This window comes from Sebastes fasciatus, chromosome 12, assembly GCF_043250625.1.
Source record: "Sebastes fasciatus isolate fSebFas1 chromosome 12, fSebFas1.pri, whole genome shotgun sequence".
Classification (NCBI taxonomy): Eukaryota; Metazoa; Chordata; class Actinopteri; order Perciformes; family Sebastidae; genus Sebastes; species Sebastes fasciatus.
The window spans coordinates 26,356,316-26,376,116 of NC_133806.1; the positions used below are offsets into that span (position 1 = coordinate 26,356,316).

General features: G+C 43.4%; 1 protein-coding gene across 5 annotated transcripts in view; it reads right to left on the reverse strand.

The window, feature by feature from the left end:
- Positions 1-19,801, reverse strand: part of LOC141779560 (neural-cadherin) — a 183,099-nt gene that overhangs the window by 55,655 nt on the left and 107,643 nt on the right. For all 5 annotated transcript variants that reach the window (XM_074654446.1, XM_074654444.1, XM_074654442.1 and 2 more), the window contains 9 exons: positions 17,702-17,890; positions 15,383-15,608; positions 12,379-12,583; positions 8,504-8,615; positions 7,202-7,451; positions 6,603-6,745; positions 3,359-3,531; positions 3,089-3,257; positions 1,762-1,932 (listed from right to left, as the gene is read on the reverse strand). In XM_074654446.1, coding sequence (XP_074510547.1) covers positions 1,762-1,932; positions 3,089-3,257; positions 3,359-3,531; positions 6,603-6,745; positions 7,202-7,451; positions 8,504-8,615; positions 12,379-12,583; positions 15,383-15,608; positions 17,702-17,890 — 1,638 coding nt within the window. The remainder of the gene's footprint in view (positions 1-1,761; positions 1,933-3,088; positions 3,258-3,358; positions 3,532-6,602; positions 6,746-7,201; positions 7,452-8,503; positions 8,616-12,378; positions 12,584-15,382; positions 15,609-17,701; positions 17,891-19,801) is intronic.

The window sequence follows — 19,801 nt, forward strand, 5'->3', positions numbered from 1 at the left end:
GTGATTTGATTCATTTAAAGCCGATTTGACTAAAAAAGTCGTGAAATGATGAAAACAGAGCCATGTTCCATCATTTTCATCATCTTACATTCATCATTCACGACAAAAAATGGCCATTTATCATTTACGGAAAGTGGCCTAAAGAGCGGAAGTTGAAGAAAAGGGAAGTGATGAAAATGCATATGAATTAATAACAGAAGTAATCGAAAAGTAGAGTGATAAATTGTCAATTGATTTGATAGACTTGACTGACATTTTATTTGAAACAGTGTCGCTTTTAGATTTTAATGTGGAAAAGTTACATATTTTACCTTTTCTGGGTGGCAGTTACAGAAAAAGAAGTAATTCAGAAAACAGTCGATCTAATTTCCCTTTTCCAAAATACTGATTTAAATGTATGTTGATAAATACCATCAGATAAACAACAAGCAGGCGAAACAGAAGTGGTTTCCAGCTCACTTCCTCCAACACACACACACACACACACACACACACACACACACACACACACACACACACACACACACACACACACACACACACACACACGGTGGTAAATGAATGCATGTCCCAGAAACATTTCAATCTGCCTGTTAAATAGTTAATGAGCCACTCTGTGCGTTCCCCTAATCTGACGAGGAGAACTTCTGACACGATGCTTATCAAAACACATATTTGCACACATAGTAAACAAACACGGACCCACGGGAGGTGGCGGCGAATATTTCATCAGTCTTAAGAGCTTTCCAGGATTACAAGGATGCAGATTGATAGACGAGGACAAACATTTCACCTGTTTCCTCCAAACACTCACACAGCAGCTGTGCTGTTGTACGGCGAGAGAGGACAGATGTTAGCGTGGGCGAATCCAGAGGTGGAGAAACCTTTTAACCCCTTTTAACCCTGAGTGTGTCACTGCCTTGTTTCACACTTTCAGATACACATGATGGAAAAAACTCCAGCTGATGAGAGGCTGAGCTGCAGATACGCTCCTGCTGCTACTATTAGCCTACTGCTATAGGCTACTGTTAGTACCACTGCCACTGCTATCAATATAGGGTGACCATATTTTTCAAACCCCCACATCGGGACACTTAAGTGTACCGCATGTTCATGCACGCGCGTCCACGCACGCACTAATATGCATGCCCCATAGGCGTTTTCATCTGGATGGCTAACTTGGCACACCTGTGGCGCATTTGAGCACGGAGTGTGATCAGAAAGAAAGTATTATTAAAGGGGGGTGCATTAGAGGCTGTGAGAATCATGACTTATCACATTCACTACTTTCTGCCCCTTTAATCACAGACCTATCCACCTCATGACGCACTGACAGTTTGGGAGTCCTGTAGAGAGTTTCCCTCAGAGGAAACGTATTGTTGTCTGGGCCTACGTACATTATTTTTCAACTTGTTTCGTCTCAGGCTATTATTATTATAATTGTGGAGCTCAGACAACATTTTGGTCAGGATGGAGACACCGTCCGGGTGAAGACGGAACGGCCGGTCCTGAGGGAGTTATAAGCGATGCGCGGAAGGCACTGTGTAGAATAATTAATCAAAACAACACGTTTGATGTGCACATAAGCAAGGAGGGTTCTGTGGATCAAAACTACACTTAATGTAACCAGCAGATATCTGTTGTGTCCGTGCGTAATGTTGGCAGAAACTCACACTGGTAGTCGCAGTAATCTTAGTAGTACTGAGCAGATACTCACACTGGTAGTCGCAGTAATCTTAGTAGTACTGAGCAGATACTCACACTGGTAGCGGCTGTTTTCAAACTTGGGGTCGTTGTCGTTCTGGTCGGCGATGACGACGGTGATCTGACAGATCCCAATGAGAGGCTCCTCGGCCTGATCTGTGGCCGTCACCGACAGCGTGTACTCTCTCTGACGCTCCCGGTCGAAGCTCACCGTCGTGGCGATCACACCTGACAAACACAAGTACCATGTTATGAACTTTCATCTTAACCTTCAACGTAGCTACTCATATAGTCCCCATTTCTGTCTGTAAACATGATAAGGTGTTTAGCGGGAGGAGCGTTGAGTGGAGGCAGAATAATTCTCTGAACACATTAGTTAACGCTGGCTAGCAAGTATTGTTGGCTTGTTTTTTTAACAATGGCTGAAGACAATCGAGTTTCTCTCAATATGTTCTGTCACTCACTCTCCAGGATCACGAGTGTTGAGAAAGTTAACATTAACCAATGAGACCTGATTAGCCGACCCCTACACCGCTGGAGACTCCTTCAGGAGGAGTAGACGGCTGGCTAACGTTAGTTAACTAGCTAGGTTGTCTGTCTCTGGAACTGGCTAGTTAGCTAGCTAGCTTGTCCGAAGAATGACAAGCTAGCTAGCTGTTGGGCTCATTTTCTGTAGCATGGTGGAATTAGCAAGGTAGCTAGCTAACTAGCCAGTCGCTAAATGAATAAAATTTAACAACTTAATGCTTCATCCACACACTCTTGTCACAGCGTAGGAAAGCACAGTGCTATCGCCAGATGAGTGACAACTTTGTTGGGCTCATTTTCTGTGTTTCATGACAGCATGGCGGAATTAGCAAGCTAAGCTAGCTAAGTAGCCAGCCGTCCGACCAGCGGGCTGGTGGCCAACGGCAGCGCTGTAAAGATAAATTGAGGGCGTATAAATCTTTGGATGCCTATAGTTAACTATTCTTCAGTAAAGTCGGTCAAAAAGAGAGACGTACAATATCGGAGAAGCGTTCCAGAGATGGAGAGAAAGGGTTGCTAATAGTTTAGTCTTCTGCTAACAGCAGCCAATGGCTCACAGCTGCTGTTAGCAGAAGACTAAATATTAACAACATTTACTCTTCATCTCTGAAACGTTTCTCTGATATTGTAGCTCGCTAGAGCCTCAAATCACAGTTTGTCATCTCAAATACATGTGATATCTGGATTCTGGCACCCAACAACACAGCAAGATGACATTTTAGATGAGTAACTTTAGTCCACTGCTAGTGTTAGCCTCCAGTCTTTCCTTTGTTTAGCCTCCAGCTAACACCGTGACGTCATTATGACGTCAACATTAAAAGGGTCACGCCGGAGACTATAGTACCGTGGAACTTACCGGTGTCAGGATCGATGTCGAACCCAGACGACACGCCGTCTCTGTGCATGATGCCGTATTTGACCTCTCCGTTGACCCCCATGTCGGCGTCATGGGCCTGGACGCGCAGGACAAACGTCCCTGGCGGCAGGTTCTCCAGGACCACTGCGTTCAGACTGTAGTTCTGACACTGAGAGGACAAACAGCACAATAAGAAACACCATAAACTGCTCAGAGCTTTTAATGTGTTTAATCCAACTCCTGAACTAACATAATGATAGCTTCAGTCACCTCCTGGAAGAGCGGTTTGTTGTTGTTGATGTCGTTAATCCCTACGATGACCTGGGCAGAGCTGCTGAGCGGGTACGGTCCACCAGACGCGTTGTCGTCCGTGGCGGTGATGTTGAGAACGTACTGCGGGCCCCTAAGCCTCGGAGGGGGGCTCCTCCGCAGCTTGATGATGCCTGAACACACACACACACACACACACACACACACACACACACACACACACACACACACACACACACACACACACACACACACACACACAGAGGGGGGGGTTCAGACTATGCTAGACGAGTACCTTGTTTGAAGCAGAGGTCGTTGGTGAAGTTTTCCACTTTCTCTGGTTTAAATTACTTTTAAGTTCACAGGCACTAAAGCGTTATGTTTGCTGCAGCCAGAGGTCAGTCTGCAGTAAACAGACTCCTCTGGATGGAAACTCAGAATATGTTTCAGCTAATAGAAAATAAAGAGAAAAGAGGAAAGAAAACACCTGAGAGCAGCTGATTATGCAGAGGTCCTCAAAGTCATCATAAAAACAAACTGCAGAAATGTTTGTGCTCCATTTCATTTTAGCAGTCTGGTTTGCACTTAGATTCTTTTTCATTTAATAAAAGAGGCACGTTTGCTTTGATATGTTGTTTAGGATCGTTTTGGTTCAGAAGTGGATTCAAGAGAGGTGTTATAAAGATGCTGTTTAGATGGTCAGTAATGATCTTTGTTGGACATTCAGATAATGAACCTGACTGAATACGGTATGGGCTATGGCAGTGTTTAAAGACTGGTTAATAGAAAAGAAAATGTCAACAGACTCTGACAGTTACGGGGCAGAAAATCTCAATCGGATGCTGCGGTCATTTTATGCGTCTTGTCCGACGCGTATAGATGAATGAGGACGGAAACGTCAACATTAATATTCCCAGAGAAGTCCCATTCACCTCGTCTCACTTCACCATCAATGGAAATGTTCAGCTTAATGTGAAGCTAATGAGTAAGCTAATTTTAAACTAGAGTTACGTTGCTATGGACTCAGTTCCAACCGTTGCTACGCAGTTTTAACCGTGTTGAATGGACTAGTTTTATTAGGGGAAGCAACCAAATAATTTTTAAATCAATAAAATAATTTTGTAAATCAATATTTTGTGTCAAATTATTGATTTCTTTAGTACGTAGCCGTGTAATAAGCGGGATAATGTATAGTGAGCTGTTGCGAAATGAACCCCGACAGGGGGATTCAAGACCCCAACGTGAAGTGGTAGATGTACATTATCCCATATATAACGCAACTATTTTTGCAATTTCCACTTGTTCCTAAAAACATCGCAACACGCATCGCAATTTTTTAGACAAGCTGCCGCGAAATCAGGCATTTTAGGCTGCAACAATCCCAAAAAAAGCCTGAGAAATCCTGGAGGGACTGAATTGTGTCAGCTCTACATGCTCTACTAAGTGTCCAAAACAACAACAGTGTGAATACAAATGACATGTTGAGCTGAAACATGATGTTTACAGCTCTGTGGGTCGTCACTGCGTCACCAGACGGCACAAATATCAGCCTGCAAAAAAAAAACCACATTATTCCATCTCAGACCTAAAACAAATGTGACATTTCTCTGCGCTAACAATCACTTCCTCATTAACATAACAGAGCAGCGGAGCAAACAAACAAACAAATAAGCAGCTTTGGTAGCAACATGAATAGAGACACGCAGGCTGGGAGGGAGCGAACACATCTACATGAAAATACTTCACAACGCTTTGAAGTGACAAAGCACAACAGCGGAGCAAGCCAAAGGCCATCTGCTGCTGTGTGTGTGTGTGTGTGTGTGTGTCTGTAAGTGTGTGTGTGTGAGAGTCTTAATACATAATTTATGTGCAAATGCTCATGTTCATATCTGTTTGTGCATGGACACACGCGTACGTGTGTGTGTGTGTGTGTGCGTGGGTGTGTATGTGGCAGAGCAGTGGAGCAGTGCATGCTGGGTGATAAGGTGACAGAGAGGCTTAGAGACACACACACACATGCAGAGATAAACATGCAAAACATGACGGCGCATCACACTGCTGCACATGAAGTTTATCTTCACACTTACGAATACAGGTGTGATGTGTTGCATTGACGGAGGTGTGTGTGTGTGTGTAAACATATACACACTCCTACCAGAAACACTGAATAGAACGGTGTGTGTGTGTGTGTGTGTGTGTGTGTGTGTGTGTGTGAGCTATAGTGATTATAAATATTTGTATTCATGTGTTTTTATTTATTTATTCATGCACATGTGTGTGTGTGTGTGTGTGTGTGTGTGTGTGTGTGTATGTGTGTGTGTATGTGTGGCCTTAAAGCTACCAAGCTTTATCCCCAAATACTGGTTACCACAGCAACAGCCACTTAACTGTGTGTGCTGTGATGTGAATGCAGCCGCATGTGTGTGACAGTGACTGTGTGTTTATGCGACCTAACAAACAACATCTGTATAATAACTCTTGTTAGAGGTGATGATGTGACGTGAGTCTGTCCGTCTGTCCACAGTGAGATATATGTATACTGTATATATGAGATATTGGAACTACTCCTTTAAACAGTTAATGGACCCATAATCTTTCCCTCAGTGACAGTACTTTTATCGCTACTGCAACGTGAATTACAACTACCACTGCTACTAATCTGTTACTACTACATTAACAGTAGTAACTATTAATACAACTTCAACTACAAGTACTGTTGCTGCTAATAATGCTACTACTACTATTTATAACTGTGCTACTACATTGCTACTGCAAACACTGCTATTTTTTAAATTATTAGTTCCATTTGAAAGTTTGGTAACACTTTATAATAACCATCATTTACAAATATAAATTGAGAGTTAATTAAACTTTGTTAATAGTTATTTTACTGTTAAAAAAGAATGACATGATAATATATGAGGGCTGTCAAAAAGCTAGAGTGAAGATACTGGTATCATATGAAAGTAGAAAACCTGAGGAATCTATTGGTATTCTATTGGCGAGGAAAAACTGGCATGGCCATTTTCAAAGGGGTCCCTTGACCTCTGACCTGGGTTTGCTATGTTATGATTTGAGCATATTTTTTATGCTAAATGCAGTACCTGTGACTCCCATGTTGATAAGAGTATTAAATACTTGACAAATCTCCCTTTAAGGTACATTTTGAACAGATAAAATAATGTGTGATTAAATATTTGAATTGATTGACAGCCTTATATAAAATACAACCATGTTTTCTCACCCTTCTGGTTGTCCAGCAGGAAGTTGCTGTCCTCGTTGCCACCAGTGATGGCGTAAGAGACGGCGTCTCCGTCCGGGTCGTTGGCGTGAACGATGGCGACCAGCGTGTCCGGACCGGCGTCCTCACTGAGGAAGGTCTTATATCTGACAGAGAGAAAGAGAGGGAGGGTTAATCCAAGAAAAAAGAGGAAGAGAGCAGGAGAAAGAAAAGAAGAGAGGAGTTAACAGGAGAAAGTTTAGATGAAATAAGTAGAGAAAAGTTTGAAATAAGAAAACAAAGTGAAGACAAAGGGAGAAGGTGTGAAGGAGACAGACAGAGGAGTGAGAGTAGAGGTGAAGACGGAGTGAAAACAGATGGAGATTAAAAATAGATTCAGAATTAAAAACAACTTAATTAGCAGCCTGACTCTGTGGGCGAGAGAGACAGAGAGAGAGAGAGAGAGAGAGAGAGAGAGAGAGAGAGAAAGAGAGAGAGAGAGAGAGAGAGAGAGAGAGAGAGAGAGAGAGAGACACAGAGAGACAGACAGACTGCTGATTATCACATAAAGTCCCATTTAAACTACAGAAGGGGATGAAGAGTGAAACAGGAAACTGTCCTACGCGCTCTGGGAGAAAACTGGCGCCTCGTCGTTGCTGTTGGCCACTCTGATGCGGACGGAGGCGGTGCCCGTGCGGGGCGGTGTCCCCGCGTCCACGGCGACCACCACGAACTCGTAGACGTGATTGGGTCGCTCGTAGTCCAGGCGACGGGCGGGGCTGACCACGCCCCCCGATGTGATGTCAAAGTCGTCGCCGTGGACGAAGTAAGAGAGCTCCGAGTTCACTCCGGAGTCACAGTCCCGGGCCAGAACTAAAGATGAGGAGGAGGAGGAGGAGGAGGAGGAGGAGGAGGAGGAGGAGGAGGAGGAGGAGGAGGAGGAGGAGGAAGAGAGGGGGAGGGAGAAAAGGAGAAAAGGAAGAGGAGAAGAGGAGGAAGAGGAGGAGAGGCAGAGGAGGAAGAAGAGGAGAAGAGGAGGAGGAGGAGAGGAGAAAGGAAAGGGAGAGGAGGAAGAGGATAAGAAGAGGAGGAGGAGAAGGAGGAGGGGAGGACAAAAGGGAGAGGAGGAAGAGGAGAAGAAGAGGAGGAGGAGAAGGAGGAGGGGAGGACGAAAGGGAGAGAAGGAAGAGGAGTAGGAGGAGAGGGAGAGGAAGAGAGTGGGAGGAGGACAAGAGGCAGAGGAGAGGCAGAGGAGGACAGGGTAGGACAAGGGGAGGAGGAGAAAGGAAAAGGAGAGTAAGAAGAGGGAAAGAGGAGTAAGAGGACGAGAGAGGGAGGAGGAGGACATAAGAAAGGAAAGGGAGGGGAGAGGAGGAAGAGACAGGGAGGACAGGGAGGACAGAGATGAGGAGAGAACAGAGAGAGGAGGAAGAGGACGAGAGAGGGAGGAGGAGGACATAAGAAAGGAAAGGGAGGGGAGAGGAGGAAGAGACAGGGAGGACAGGGAGGACAGAGATGAGGAGAGAACAGAGAGAGGAGGAAGAGGAGAGGGATGTTATAAATACATTAGTTTGTACACTGTTGAATGTGTGTCTGTGCGGGTGGGTGTGTGTGTGTGCGTGCGTGCGGGAGTGCGTGCGTGCGTGCTTGCATGTGTGTGTGCGTATGTGTGTCGCTGGCTGTCAGCCTAATCAGAGCAAAGCCTCGCTGAAGTCGGACTGTTTGATCTCAACCAGCCACCAGCAGCTACGACAGATGGCTGCAACATACACAAACACACACACACACGCACGCACACACACACACACACACACACACACACACACACACACACACACACACACACACACACACACACACACACACACACACACACACACACACACACACACACACACACACGCAGGTGTTGCGTTCACTGTTACCTTGCAGCAGGGAGGTTCCAGGTGCGGTGCTCTCCGGTACGTTGTCTCTGGTGTAGATGGCGTGGAGGAACTCTGGCGTGCAGTCGTTTTCATCCGTAATGTGGACGACAACCTGCAGAGTTTATATCTCATTAATATGGTGGCTTAATAGAGAGGCGAAGTCCCGCCCCTTCCAGACCACCATGGGACCTTATTTCGGAAAAGATATGAACAGTAGTCAACAGAGAGAGATAAATCATTTTTTGATCCCGTTTGAATTGCACCATGAATCATACATACGATGTTTGTTAATTTAAAACATCATTTTGTTGTAAAACAGTTGAAGTATCAAACTGTGAAAACATGTATTTGGAAAGATGACACACCTAAAAAACTAAAAAACTTTTGGACTGAAACAGCTGATTCTGCCTTCAGGAATGAGGTTTCAGACGCTGGTGGACAATCTGACCAGCACTTTATTCTGTCCAGCATTTCACAAGAGAAAAAACAAATATTTCCTATCTCATCTTGTGAGCCCTGGGAGGGTCTCAACCCCCACGTTGACCACCACAAACAACACATTGCTCTGGTTATTATAAACAACTGTCGAGTAGATGAAGCGTGATAGCCGAGCTTTGAGTTCAAGCCCCAGATCTGATAATAACTTGATCTTATAAAGTAGTAATATCTTGACTCCTCAGAAGTTTTGGTGCTTTATTAATTGGAAAGACTTTGGCCTTAGAGCCTCGACGTTCCCGTTTTCCAAAATAACTCATGCAAACATGATGAAGACAAATGTCTCCTGCTCCAGGAGAGAAACCCATTTCCTTCTGATTTCTTTCTCTCCTTTAAACCTCCTAAATCCTGTCGCCTCGGCGCCGTCGCCTCTCCCCCGCTCCCGTCCAGTTCACCCACTATCCCGAGCCACTGGAGCTCACTCTATTTTCCATTCCCATAAAGCCTGATTTAACCGGCGAGGCTGCCGACCTGACCACCTGAGCACAGATTTCCTACGCAGTCCTGAACCTTGGACACACCACCTGTTCAGTAATAACAGCAGGGCAGCGGAGGGGCACGCTGAGCAGATTTAGATGCACGGCTGCTTTTATGTGTGACATGGCTAAAAGCTCCAGAAACAGCTAGTAATGGACCTTGAGTTGGGACTGTCGCTATTTGTCACTGCTGCTTTCTCTAAGCCTGAGCCGTCTGCTCGCTGGCTGTTTTTAACTGTCTAATTTTATAATTATGCTACAGTGTGAGCAATTACTTTGTTATCTGTCAAAATGACGGCCGTGTAATGATCTGCAAGTGATTTTAAAGTTGGCGAAAGACAAAACTCCTGCTTGTGACTGGAACACTTTATTTTTTAAATCTTTACGCTTTGTTGGGGCCGTGAAGTGACTAATTTGCAGCTCAGTGACTGTCAGAAGACGACTGTTAGAGAGAAAGTATGAAGCTGTGACTACAAGCTCATGCTTTAAAATGTCTGCAAAAGCTGAAGGCAACGGAAACTGCAGATGCTACAGTAAGATGTAACATTAGCGCTGCTGAGGAGGCTGCTTTCTACACACCTGGCTAACACAAATACACATACACATACACATACACACACACACACACAAACAAACACATGAACACGAGGCCTTTAGAGTGAATCAGCCAGCCGAGCTTAAAGAGCAGCAGAGGCCTTTGGGGGACGCTGGTAGTTTAGCAGCTATTCTCTGCCTGTTCCAACCATCTGGACGCTGAGAGCAGGTAATAATGTGGGTGTGTAGGTGTGTGTGCACGTGTGAGCATGTGTGTGTGAGTGTTAATGTGAACAGATGTGGCTATCTGCTGTATGAAGTCTTTGGAGCTTACTGTGAGAATGGGAGTCAAGACTTAGCAGCCAGGTTTCTGCACTTAGCACTATGTTTAGCAGGGCTCCAGAATGACACTATTTTGGTCACATATGCGACCAAAAATCTGTCGAGTGCGACTAAAGGGTGTTTTCACACTTCCCTTTCAGCCCTCCAAACGGACTCAAAGTGATTAGTCAACATTTTTTGCTATATGTGAACACTCAAAAAAAACTCAGACCCCTCTGAAACGAACAGAACTGAGACCACCTCGGTCTGAGTTTGGTTCGCTTTAAGTCTGCGTTGTGGTTCGCTTAATCTGTGCATTGTGAACACAAAGCGCTTCACGTTCGCTTCGCCTTTTGCCATTGTATTTTAGCCCTCTAGGCTTGCCGTTTCACATGGCCTGTTTGATCAGCCACTGATCGTTATTGGCCAATATTCAGTCAAAATATGCAATCCGGAGATCGGCATTAATGGTTTCTAGTCAACAATCCCTGATAATGCTACACTGTGAACAACAAATCTGTGTTGAAATCAGCAGGACGAGAGCTTAACGGGAGGTGCCATTCATTTACATTATGGTGCATTCGGGCTCTACTCAGTAAAAATGGATATTGGGCGAAGGTAAATTCTAATGATATCATGATGTGTTCAAATGTAATCTTGTAAAATGTTGTTTTTGGTGAGAAACTTGTATAATTCCAGTTGTTTGAAGGAGATGTTTTCACAGAAATAAGAAATAGATAATAGAGAGGGGATTATGACCTGTTTAACCTACTAACAAAAACCAGTATGTAAACGGTAATAAAGGAGTGGATGTTGAAGTACATGGGATTTATTGTTTTTTACCGTTGTATCGAATTGGTAGAGAATCGGGGAATTTCACTGGTATTGGTATCGACTACTAAATTTCTGATAAGGTGACATCCCTACTGTACGCCTATGGGAACTGACAAAACACTTAAAATGTATTATTGTGGCGGCAAAAGGCGTGGTGAAAAATTTTGGGTGCACCTAAATTATGTGCTGGCGCACCAGTGCAACCAATGTGAAGAGTTAGTCTGAAGCCCTGTTTAGTGTGTGTGTGCTGCATCCACAAGGCTGCAAACTCTGTAACAAACTCAAACAAGCTGAAACTGCTGATCACAAACTGATCACATCTGATCATTGAGGGTTTGAACGCAGCTTTGATCTGCTGAGTTTTAATCATGAGAGCTTCACAGGACGCCGGTTGAAATGAGGCAAACAGCGCTGTGTGTTTAGTTTTCACGCATGCATAATGAGCACACAAGCAGAATAAACAGTGAAATGAAATAGTTGCATCACGGCGTCTGATTCAGCGGCGGCACTTTCTCTCATTTTAAATTTATGAGAACGGCATGTGCAACAGTCCAGTGGGTCAACGCCTTCTTCGAATGCCAGTTTGATGAGTCGTACGGCTGTTAATGTGGATTTATTCTGTTTATCATGGGGAGAGGGACCGTGATACCCGTTACACAACAAGTCCTCCAATTCGTGACGTACGTAAGTGACGGACGTAAGTGACGTATAGTAGACGTGGTTTAGGTTTAGGCAACAAAACTAGGAGGATGATTAAGGAAAAAGATCATGGTTGGGGTTAAAATAACTACGTAAACCATGTACGTAAGTGACGTAGTGACGTATTCTCGTGACGTCACGTAACATTTACGGACGTAAGTAAACATACCCTATGCAGACTTCATCTTTATACTACGTCACTTGACTTCCGGGTTTGCTCCCATCATAATTACTACGGCCACTAGAGGTCGCCTCCTAACTAAACGGTTGTATTTTGCGGGAGGACAGGCTGCCTTTACAACACTGGGCTGACGTTTGTGACCCAGGTGGTTTGAACCTGATTAACCATAATAGTGTGTCGACATGAGAGCGATTAAAATACTTTCAACTCCCCACCAGTCAGCAGAAATGATAAATTCTTTCCAAACATTTTCTGCAACAGCTAAAGAAATATTAATAATCAATAATGATAAACCTGACTACATTTGTATATAAGTGAGCATGTGTTGAGCGTACCTCTGCTACGCCGCTGAGGCTGGTGTCGAGTTCGGAGGCGCGGACCTGCAGGGTGTGGAGGTTGTGTCCGCTCTCGTAGTCCACGGTCCTGGTGAGGCTGAGCGCTCCGCTCGCCTGGTTGATGCTAAACAGATTCCCAGGATTCACCAGCAGCATGTAGGACAGACTCTTCTTCTGGAAAGAGACGGCCTGAACCACCGAGACTCTGCATGGACAGAGACACAAAGGCAGCAGTTACAGGGACAGCAGCAACAATAAAGAATATAAATACTGCAGTTTTCAGGTTAAAAAAAAGAACGACAGCTTTAAAATGAGCTGTGAGGAGTGTGGCCAGTTGGGTTCAGGCAAGAAAAACATAGTTAGGGTAAGAGAAAACTTCATGGTTGGGCTTAAAATGAGTAAGTAAACTAAGTAAAACACATACAGAAACAACTAGGTGTGGGAAAATAATCGATTCACTTATGTCATATTGTTTGTTTTCTGCATATTTCTTTTTTATATTTTGTGTAGAAATACTATAGATGACACCACCACTACTACTGGTAGTGTTATCTAGAGATGCAGTACTTGTAGTATTATATATCTGGTATTTTAAGTGTTTTCCTCTGTGTGTTTATGAACACAAGTGTCTGTTTGTGTTTTTGTCCTCCTCCATATTTACAGAAACATCATTTACATGCCACTGCCTCAAATACTCAGTGTGTGTGTATGTGTGTTCTTAGCTTTGCATGTCATGTGATGCATGAAAAGATGAGCCCTGTAGAGCGAGACAAAAGAAGAAAGAGGAGGAGGAGGTGGTGGAGGACGAGGGGTGAGGAGAGAGAGGGACAGAAGAAGGGGAGGAGGAGGAGGAGAAGAGGATGGAGGGAGGAAGGGAAGGAGGGAGGAGATGAGGAGAAGACGGGGGGTGGGGGGGATGAAGAGGACCCAGATGTATGAGGGTGGCCTGAGGCTGAGAATTTGAAAGTGTGGCAAATTCAAATATTTATTAAAAGCGAGGTCTGGATAAACATGAAGGGGAGTGTGTGTGTGTGTGTGTGTGTGTGTGTCCCTCAGGGCTGCTGGCGCAAAGCACATTGTATTAATATCCAAGTATCCATGCCACCCTGTGAGCAGAGAGTGTGGGTGTCTGTGTGTGCATTTCTGTATGTGTGTCTCTGCCTCCATCGTGTCCCCTTTTATGTGTGGTTATGTCCTCATGTGTGTGTGTGTTAGTGTAATTGATTAACCAGGTTGTGTGAGTGCACAATAATCCATGAAGGCTGCAGACTTGTGGAGCTGGACCAGCACGTCACAGCTCCTCTTCACTTTATAAAGTCTGTCCGAAAACAGGAATGTGGAGCAGCTTTCTGCTGACCTGTGGGCAGATGATTACGGGTCTTCCTCAGTCCGCCTTCTTGTCCGTCCTCGTTAGGGGTGGGATCCATTCACCTATGTATCGCGATTTTTCTTATTACGATTTTTAAATAGATTTTTTTAATACCAGAATCGATATATTTGCTTTATTTGAGTCTATGCGGAGGTAGAAGGAAGTTCCGTACACGTCGACCAAAACTAACCGCAGGAAGCAGAGGGTCTGCGTGGATACGACCTGCACCCTCACAGTTAAAATAACATTATAGTATATTTTGTTTTCAGATTCTTTCTGAAAACACAAGACTTTCTCCAAAAAGTCAAACTGCTTTTCTTCACTTCATAATAGTACATTTTTGACATTTTCCAAACGCTGTTGATGGTGTCAAAAATGTACCTAAAGTTTGGAAAACACAATCTTGACGCATGTAGAAACACAACCTCACCAAACAGAATAACGATACAATTCTGAAAAACCCTGAACGTTAAACACATAGACTGTATATCAAGTGGACATAGTCACCGTGACATCATCCATTGGTTTGTGGACTACGATTCTCAAGCCTTGAGTTCGGCATGGTTATGGCTAGAAAGGATCCATCTTTTGTAAATAACACGTCACATTCTCGTTGTAATCGGAGCACCGGGAAAACAACTCCGCCAGTCCGTGGTGGGATCCAACTCCCACACCATGATGCTGGAGGCCCAGACCATATTGCTGGGCCCGCTGGAGGGAAGGGAGCTACGGGAGAACCAGAACCAGGACTGTGCGGGGCAGACTGTCAGACCCTGCAGCAGTAAAATTAGAGGTTATCTAAAGGGACTCTGGTGCTCAGAAACACTACCGCTTTTGTCTGAAGGGACTGACAAAATCAACACAAAATGATAACCGTTTTAGCCGTCGCCATCTTGGTTTTTTTGGCAACCAGGAATATTTTGAGAGGGTGGAGCTAAGTACAACTGAAGGCTGAATAAGACATTTTTTAGGCGACCAAAAATGTAATAATTAACTTTGATGAACTGAAAACACACTGTGAAATGGTTAAAGACGAAAACACGGACAACTCCCAGACCGGCCGTGGTGGCAACCTGTCAATCACAAGGTAGCCACTAAGCCCTAAAGCATCCCCTGCTTTATGGTCTATTTGACTCTAAATGGGACCATAATTTACTAAATGAACATCATGCTGTATTGAAGAAGACTTGAAACTAGCGATTGAGACCATAAACTCATGTTTACAATGTTTACTGAGGTAATAAATCAAGTGAGAAGTAGGCTCATTTTCTCATGGACTTCTTTACAACCAGACTTCTTTTAGCAACCAGAGGAGTCGCCCCCTGCTGGCTATTAGAAATAATGCAAGTTTAAGGCACTTCAGCATTGACTTCCCTTCTCAGACCCGGAGGTTGCCCACTGGATAAATGATGACATTTTTGACTGTTTAATGCCAAATTGTTTTTAATGAATCATATCTTCACTACCCAATCTATTTAGGAAAATACAAAGTTAATCTCCTATTCTTTCCTTTCTTTCTATACTATCACTAACACCTCACCACATCAACGTCACACTTCTTCCTGCTTTGACACCAAACATTGAACATCTTCAATAATGAACATGATAATATAGACTGAGCTGATTTTGACTCACGGTTGGCCGACATGCGCGTTCTCCGGTACGTTCAGGCTGTAGGTGGCGTTGGTGAACTGTGGTGGCCGGTAGCCGGCCAGGATGGCCACTGTCGCTGGCGGGCCTTTACGACCGCTCCCGTCCATCGCCTGAACCCTCAGCAGGTACTCCTTACTGGGGGTCAGAGGTCGTCCCGTGGTGCTGATCTCACCAGAGCGACGGTCCACCTCGAAGCACTCCTCCCCACCTGGACGGACGGAGAGTCAGATGAGACATGTGACGTTTAAAAAAGTAGAGTGCTGATGTCACGTATGTTTGATTTCAAATATCAGCATCACTGTTACACCTCAGTATAATCTGCTCACTTCTATCTCACAACAATGATACACAGAGATGAAGTCATAGCCCCTGAAACCCTCGATAAAACTTTCAATTCGCTTTGGATCAATTCTTTTTTCAAAACAACAAGTTAAAATCTCTGAACAACTAGTTTGTTGTTCACAACTGATTTGAATTTCTCATTCATTCATGCAAAATGCACGTGTTTTGGCAACTAGATAGATAGCCAAATAGCCCATAGATAGACAGATATAAATATAGATAGATAGATAGATAGAATGATAGCTAGATAGATAGATAGATAGCTTACTAGATAGATAGAACAATAGCTAGATAGATAGAAAGATAGATAGATAGATAGATAGATAGATAGATAGATAGATAGATAGATAGATAGATAGATAGATAGATAGATAGATAGATTGATTGATGGACGGACGGATGATGGACAGATAGATAGATAGATAGATAGATCGATAGATAGATAGTGTGAGTGAACTGGTTGACTCTCTGAAGACTCAGAGCTCAGTGTGGGTTTGTTTTTTAGGAAGTAAGAAGGAGTAAGGGAAGGAAGGATGGAGAAGAGGAATAAAGGAAGAGCAGCTGTTGACCAGAGGGGTTTTAAACCAGCAGCAGCTGCATTCAACCTGTCAATCATCTCCTCCTGCTCCGTCTATTTGTGGAGAGATTTTTCTGACACGAGTTCATCTGAGTCTCACTCCAAGACTTCCCGTTTGTTTCTGATAATGTATTAGTAATGTGAAGTATTTGGGGAGGTATTTTATGCATTTTTTAGAGAGTTCACAGCACATGAGAGAAAAGACATTCAACTAATAACATGCAACCAAAGTCCCAAGCTGGACTCAAACAAGGACATTAGTCATGTTTCCATTCAGTTGTTAAGCTAACTTTTAAAGTTTTCCTCGCTAAAGTTTAGTGTAACTTTAGAGCTCTTTCGCAACAGGTTAGTATAACATGGTTGGTACCAATGTATTCCTGAGGTTTTCTAGTTTCATATGATACAGTATCTTCATTCTAGCTTTAAAACTGAGCCCGCTACAACCTAAAAATCACAAGTTGAGATAATACATTAAAAAAATCAGTGGCGTTATAACAAATTTGCGTTATCGCGGAACACGCAACACATTATTCATTAATCTGCATTCCAAATTTATTCCTTTAGTGTAAATTAGAAGGCTATAATAAAGAACAGTATAGAAATGTAACTATTTTGAAATAATTTTTGTTGCACAACAACTTTTTAAAAGAAGCACTTTCCCTCCGCAGCAAATTTAAGATCCTCAAAGTGAGTAAAATCACATTAATGCTACTAATTGGCTTCACACACACTGCCTGAATATATTTCCATATTGGCATGATATTAAAAACCATTTTAATGTAAATTATTGGATTATTCGTTGGTACACATGTAGTCACATTACGCCAAAGGGAAGTCAGAAGCTCTTAATATGAAAGCATTGGAAATTAGCTCTCAAAATATCTCTCCTCTAGAATAATATAAAAAATAAAGAATCCACAGCCACCGGCGCCCATCCGCCCACCCTCCCACTCGCTGCCTCTCCAGAGACTTTCCTATTATTCCCGAATCTGGGAGCTTTCTTTGCCCCAGGGAGCGATTAACAGCACAGCTCCATGCCGTTTATGTGCGTTTTTCTCTCCCTCTCCCACTTGACGGTAATTGAAATTCAACAAGTTAAATTTTATTTATAAATCGCTCCTTTGAACAAAACAGGTTTGTCACACAGTGCCTGGCGGAGCAGCAGTGGACCTAATTACAGATCCAGGCAGCAGATAAGAGCACGGAACAAACAGGTTTTAGGAAATATGACTGGTATAACAAGGAGGTTTGGTTGTGGTAGGTAACACATTTATACATATACGGCACATATCAGAAGGGGACTGTGGGTCCGAAAACACATTTTGGTAACACTTTTATAATAAAAGAAATGTAGAAAATAAAAGATAAAATAGTCTACTCACCATCCAATAGGAGGAACTGGGGTTGTCCCAGCATCCCGTCTCGTTGCCGTGCCGACAGTCGGTACACGACAGAGCCAGGCGTGGCGTCAGGACCAACAGCACCCAGGTACGGCGAGGGAAACATGAGCCACTGCAGGTTGGCCTGGCTGGGCATGCTCAGAGTCAACCTGCACAGGTACCAGTCATCACCTGGAGGATGGAGACGAGAGAAAGATGTAAAATATGCCAGTAGTGTCTTTATTACATAAGCATGGTAAGAGTTTTACTTTAACCTAAAAGAACAAAATCAAACATTACAGTTAAATAGCTGGGAGGAAGTTCAGTGACCCGCAACAAAGAGCTTATTAGAGCCAGTAAATAAGAGAAGGAAAACAGGAAGTCTGCTGGTGCTGATTGTTTTTCACGGTGATGAATTTTATTCATTAGTTTTAAATGAAAGTCTTTAATCTGTTGCAACAAAAATGTGTTTTCTCCAGAAACAGTACAGCTCCTGCTTACATACACAGACTGAAACATCCACTTTATATCAATTATGTGACCAGTCTGAGAACTTAGAGCCTTTTAACACCTAAAAGGTTGAAACAAAGTTCTTTGTTTTTGTTATATTATATATATTTGATCCAGTTAGTTTTGGTTTCATATTGCAACGAAGCGAGCACACTAATGAACTCTACTAATAGTTCTATACCGTAAAACTGCATTTAATAGCTTTTATTTGCTTCAAACACTGAACTCAGCCGGCGTTGATGTGCGACTGACCTTTAATTCCTTTCACACAAAAGTCTTGCTCAGTAAAGATGGGAAACACTATCAAATTGCTTATTTAAACCTGTATGAATATTACTGGTATAAAAATTACACTATGGAATAACACATCAATTACGAATAATTAATTTGATCCAACACAACACCTCTCTGAACCCTCTTAAAACCCACCGTCTCGTCAGCGACGAGCCTATACGGTGTACCGAAATGGAAAAGGGGTGAAAACTAAACAGAGAAAGGTGGGGACGCTTTTATCTTGTTACCAGCAAGGTAACGAAAACAAACATATGACTACTTATTTTTTTCGTCTCTCTTGTTTACCATGTCGGTAAATCTGAATGAATTATACTTTGGTGCTCATGGTTTCCGTAAAATGAAATGGACGATTGAATTGTGGAGAATCTAACCGATTAACTGTTTATTTGTCAAAATGTGTAACCACACCTGGCGAGTAAAAGGAACTTGGCACGGCTTCACCTGCGTCCTGTCATCATCACCTTTGTCTCTTTATAAACTCGTCGGACCAAATGTCAGTTAAATGTAATTGGTCTGAAAGTCCTTTCCCCCCATAAAAAATTCACCCGAAAATGAACAGAACCATGATTCAGTTTGATCCGCACTGAGACCACCTCTTTCGTTGGACCGAGATTCGGCTGTTTGGTGTGGACCGGGGTCCGAGGAGGTTTCACATCTGTAATTTGGTTTCGGATCAAAGTGAAAAGTCTGAAAGTCTGTACCAAACAAGGCAGGTGTGAAAGGACCCTTAAAACTACCAAAGAACAAACGAACACCAACTTTATACCGAAGTGAAACCAACAATAAAGTTGGAAACAAACCAACGATAGAAACACTTGTTGAACAAGGTCTGCTGTGGTTCTTAGAAGAGCTGCAGGCAGTGAACCAAACTCAGAATCTATCCACCAACCAGTAGATCCAGTTACTGCTGCTAACGTAACGCTAGTACTTGAGGATGTACCATTATTAAGGATACGTTAGCAGTAACATCAACTTTCAAATGATCATTTTGAGCCAATATTGTGTGCATCCAGGTGTTTATTTCCTGCTGTATAAAGTCTGGAAGCAGCTGTTGTTTTGTGTATTTTAGTTGCAGCTTCATTTCGTTAGCTTGCGCTGTGACCGGCTGCTATTGTTGTCTGCCTTGGCTTTGTAGTAACGCAGCTTGTTAGCTAAGCTAGCTCCACTTGTTCAGACTGTGGCATGAAAGCCGAGCCGCTCTCAGCCGAAGGGGACAAGGTGACATTTCTGTAAAACATCTGTTGTGTTTTCACATCTTTCATCTCCGCAGCGCCGCCGCTCGACGAGATGACGGGAGTG